The sequence below is a fragment of the Egretta garzetta genome, unplaced genomic scaffold (assembly GCF_000687185.1).
Source record: "Egretta garzetta isolate BGI_Z169 unplaced genomic scaffold, ASM68718v1 scaffold15, whole genome shotgun sequence".
Classification (NCBI taxonomy): Eukaryota; Metazoa; Chordata; class Aves; order Pelecaniformes; family Ardeidae; genus Egretta; species Egretta garzetta.
The window spans coordinates 2,766,919-2,772,149 of record NW_009259798.1 but is presented as its reverse complement, the minus strand read 5'-3'; the positions used below and the strand labels follow the sequence as shown (position 1 = coordinate 2,772,149).

Sequence of the window (5,231 nt, the reverse complement as noted above, 5' to 3'; positions counted from 1 at the left end):
CTTTCCCGAAGATATGGTGATATGTGAAAGTAATCCCTCTGAAATGAATTGGCAAGAATATATTGATGCATGGAGGAAAGAGATCGAGAAAGTGAATGGGCAGAGAAAAATAATTTGGTTGTGATGCCAGCAGGGAAACTTGGGAAGACTTACTCTAAAACAGAGCTATAGTGTGTTTCTAGCCATAGTGAAGACTTTCTTGCTTAAATAAGGCAGCGACACAAAATACAGTTTGTGACAGAAAACAACACAAATCGTGATAATAACGGTGAAGTGAAGAAAGTTTCTTTAATTTGGAGCCAGTAGTCAAAGTCTAGTGCTCCATCCCAAGGTGAACTGCAACACAGGAATTATCCTATGAGTGATTGCTTATCAATCTTTCTTAATTCCCTTCACAAAACCTGCTGGTCAGATCGATGCAAACTGACACATTCTTTAAGAACCTGGATTCAGAATCTAGCCTGTACTTCTATTAAACCAATGAACTGTAAATATAACGAAAAACTTCCAATTAATAATCTGAACTGTAACAAAGCTATGGCTGAAAACATATGAACTACTTTTTTTTCTGAAAATTAACACAGAAAAAAGCGTTATGGTCCGAAAGGACTTGGAAGGGAATAGTAATTTCTGTTCATACAGGAAATTACAATCATTATATCTTTTGTTCAATGCTTCTATTATACCCATGGAATATAGAGTTTAGGGTTCTTAAACAACAAATTCATACAAATACCTAATACTGAAGGTCTTGTCAGAGCAGACAGGTTATTTTTCACCAGCTGTTGTTTTGGCGATTCCTTGCCATTATAAACTGCTGAGCTGAACGCTGCTGTTGAAGGGATGTGATCCATAGCTGCAGCTGGCAAGAAAAAAACAAAGTATTTACATTAAACATTTCTAGGTCAAGATCCCCAGCTGATCTAATAAACGGATCTTTTGATCATATACTTTAATAGAGCCGCCGGGATCTGCTCAGAGTGAATGCAATGCCGAATAAAACAAACCCCCTTCTGGTCTCATAACAGGTGATTGCTGTCTGACTCCCAGTTAAGTGCCTGGGTAAAATCCAATTCTGCAATTAAATACAAGTCTCAGATCCTTTAGCTTCTTTACAGGTAGACCCTAGCTGTTACATGAAGTTTACTCAAGAACAAAAAAAAAAGTAGTGAGAGAGGTTGTTTAAAATTTACAAAAAATCTCCTAAGCCTCCTTTTCAATTTGACAACCTCGTTCCAAGCTTCTTTTTAACAATGCTGCATTAAAAAGAGAGGTCTTCTCAAGCCTAATATGCCGGTAAGTAATGTAGCTTTTTTACATCTGTAACTTCTGACAAAACGAATGCCAATCTGCTATTATAAAGAGAGTAATGATTTGTTCTGGGGGGGTATGAGTATTCCAGATCACAACTATTTAACAGGCTTCTCTCTCACAGAGAGCATGGAACCACCAGCAGATGTGCCTCAGTTCACCTGTGTGAATCTCTGTAACAGTCCCAAGACACTAAAGAGCTGTTTTCATTCAGAAGCAGCTCACAGAGATCACTTTAGCCTCTATCATCCAGCACATTTCATTTATGTCAAGCTAATGGAAAAGTAAATGTTTCAGAAAGAATTAACACAAAAACAGTTACAGATATTGATTGTTAGTTTGTTTTTTAATACTAAAGCCACTTTTCTCAGAAGCGTTTGAGCCAATGCTCATATAATACCTGCAGTAAAGAGGATTCTGGTCATAATGTAAAACAGGCTGGATCAGAAGAAAAAGCTGAAATGGCACTGGTTCCTGTACCATTTGTCGTCTGTGACCAGAGAAGCAACAGCTGGAGGAATGTAATGCCTATTCCAGCAACTTTAAAAACAATGTCTTTTAAAAAATGTTGGTTTGCCTTAGCTATGAGCAAGCTGCAGAATGCCTATTTTATTATTTGCTAACCTTTTCTACCTAAACGTGAGGGGAAAAAATGGACAGCGAGAAGCCTTCAAAATGTGATTGCTTGCTTTATTTGTGGTGTATCTCTAAATGTATTCAACTTGTTTTATTTTATGTGGTAGCAGGCTTGCTTGTCTGTCTTTCCCTTCAGGCAAGTACACACACAGATATGCACGCACTGAAGAGTAAGCGGTGAGCGGGCGCGTTTTCCTCCGAAGCGGTACCTGTTTGCTGAGTCCCAGCCGGAGCGCTTGGGTTCGCTGTGGGCAGCGGCTCACTCGAGGTGCTGCCCGAGAGGCCCGAACTTTCTGGCAGCTGGAACAGTGTGCTTGAGCAGGTGCTGGATGAAGACTGCCGGCCTCTGAACTCTTAACAGAAAAGAAACTTCTTATTCCCTGATAACAGCGGCATTCGCTTGTTCTGTGCATATTTGATTTGATAATTTCACACATGAATGAATTACTTAGAGGCTACAGCACTCGGAAGGGAGGAACCGATGTCTTCAGACATGCCATCCTCGTATTAGGTCAGTGAATTGCTTTTTACAGCTGCTCTAGTAATCACTTAGCTTTAAAGAGTCTTTCTTTCAACTGGTCTGTCTTAGGTTTTACACAGACGCCAGTCCCTGTGATAGCTAAGCTTGGATGATGAAAACCAGAGCTCGAGGAAGACAGCTTCATTAGCTTACCTGCCCCTTTCCAGCAGATTACAGATCCTTTGGTCAGAGCTCCCTGTGCATTCCTGACCAGATAATACTTTAAATGTTTCTGTTTCTTGGGCTGAGTGGTCAGTTTAAGATTAATGTGATTTGAGAATTCTGTAAAGTAGCAGAAACCCTTCTTGCCACAGCCAACACAATTGCCAGAGAAGCCTGATAAAATAAACAATACATACAATCCAATGAGATAGCGGGTCACTACTAAGAACATCCAAACTTTTCCTGGAGAAAAGCTGTATTTTATTATTTTTTTTCAGAGTGCACTTTTTATTAACATTTCCCTTCAAAAAAATTCTACATCAGGTCCACTGTATTTCACTTTGGCTACCAGATGGCAAAAACAGAGCCCCATGTTGGACTAGATGGCCTCTAGGGGTCCCTTCCAACCCAAAACATTCTATGATTCTATGTTTACAGACCAATTAAAGTAGGCCATAGTTTTCATTTTCTCATACCAGAAAAAGATCACAATTTCTATTCATTACCTACCTGTGAACCATTAAACCACAAAGTTTCTGACTGAAGAGAACTGACTCACATGCTTAACCCCAGCCCTCTTCAACACCGCAGAAAGCACATGCTTCACTTGCTTCAGCTTTCATTGAAATTAAACATGCAATTAAGTCTCAAGAAATTACGTATATTTAATCTATTCTATTTAATCAGATCTAAGTATATTTAAGTACCGAGTTCCTACTACAGATGCTTTTTTAGAGAGGAAAGAATACTAAAGACTTCCGGGGCTATTAATTTAAAGTAGCTTTCTCAAATGATGGCTGGACTGTGTTAGCACCTCACAGCAGTTTAAACTATTTATGATTACGGAAACAAAGTGTCTGCAACTTTATAGACACGACAGAGACAAAGTCCTCGCACGTAAAGAAGCTTATTGTACTGAGGCTTGATGGGGCATTTCCAGGGATACTGCCATTTCCTCTCATTCCCAGTGACAGACTTTGAGCCTCAAAGAGGGGCTCATGGCAGTGATGTCATTACCACCGTAAATAAAGGGCGTTCCTGGCACAGCTGACTATCTGCCTTGCATTCCTCAACAGCTTTTTTGTCCATTTTCCAAAGCATTTCCTAGGAAATTTTCTTCTTGCATCAGACCAATGCAACTGTCTGAAAATACTTATTATCTACAAAGAAATCCTACAGTGTGCAATCAGAAGATGATCTTCCTGATGGAAATTTTCTCTCTGTTCCTGACACATGACCCGAAGCATGAAGTTTTATTTTAATCATATCTAACGTACATTTTTATGTGTTACCACAGGAATTTAAATGGAAAGGTTGTGTTCATCGAATTGAAAGATGGCAAAAATAAAATAAAGGAAATGCATTTCACATAACAGATGGAGAAAACCAATGGAAATAAATAGTATAAATGGAGTAAAGGGTCAATAATATGATAGATGAAGTGAAGAGCCATTAATGAGAATGATGACTTCAATCATGTGTTTCAGGCAAATTAAGTTTTCAAATTAATGGTCAATACTTTTTTTCCCTCTGTAAAATACAAGCACTGAAATACAATGCTTTGTAAACAACTGTTGCTTAGTTTACAACCGGACCACTATCATTAGTTTTCAAATGGCTCAGAAGAATTGATTAAAAACATAAGTTGATGTGGAAATCGGTCTGGTATCTGTGGGAACAAGTGGCTAACAACTATTGAAAGCTGCCTGTTATCTCTCTGATCCTGGTCGGTAAGATGATAAAGGTCATTATGACTCATAAAATCAGGACAAGTCATGATTCTGCAGAATCCTCTGTGTTATATCAGTCAGCACAAAAGCATCTGTCTAACATCACAGAGCCTTCAGTAGCTGCAATAAAAGCAACAACAAAAGGAAACAAAATTAGAACGGATGTGGCAAAAGCTGCAGAGTTTGCGTGCATTTTACGCAGATTAAGAAATCACGAAAAATGCTTCCGCTAGTAAATGAAAACTTCCCATACCTTTGGCAGCACACTGAGCATGACCAGCAGCACTGCAATTTTTGTCTGGTTGCCACTTACAAACCCTTATGTGTTTTCAAATATGAGCATGAGGGGACCATTTCCAAACTAAAATAGAAGCACCTGTACATTCTTTAGGTTTTATCATTTTCCTGAGAGTGACCAGTAACTTGCTAAAGACACAGGTAGAAATGTTTAATGTTTCTTCAACAGAATGTGGACAGTGGACATAAAATCTTTTCATGTAGACTTTAGATCAGTCGTTATTGGTAACTTTTGTAAAGCATCCTCTGCCTAAACCAGATTTAGCAATAACTTCTACCTGAAACAACCTTTTCCTCTAATCATCTATTTTTAACTCTGTGATGTCTACTGGAAAATTAGTTTATACCACATATAGCATACAGGTGAGGCCTAGTAAGGATTGAACAGATCTAAATTGTCCACTTGTTTTGAAAAGTCCTTGGAGAACATTTTACAAGTTTATTTTTTAACTTTCCTTTTAAGTTGATCTATCATCTTTCACCTCAAGCTTCCCCAGCTCCTCTGAGCCACACTAAGAGTCCATTCATGCAAGCTCCTGCCAACACTGTTTTTCATCCCATTCATTCTGACCGCC

The 5,231-nt window shown here is 38.7% G+C and overlaps 1 protein-coding gene across 1 annotated transcript in view; it reads right to left on the bottom strand.

Moving 5' to 3' along the window:
* GREB1 (growth regulating estrogen receptor binding 1) overlaps positions 1-5,231 on the bottom strand; it is a 58,507-nt gene that overhangs the window by 41,470 nt on the left and 11,806 nt on the right. Inside the window, exons 4-6 of the mRNA XM_009639815.2 lie at positions 2,621-2,803; positions 2,157-2,300; positions 737-862 (exon numbers count right to left, since the gene is read on the bottom strand). Of these exons, the coding sequence (XP_009638110.1) occupies positions 737-862; positions 2,157-2,300; positions 2,621-2,803 (453 nt within the window). The remainder of the gene's footprint in view (positions 1-736; positions 863-2,156; positions 2,301-2,620; positions 2,804-5,231) is intronic.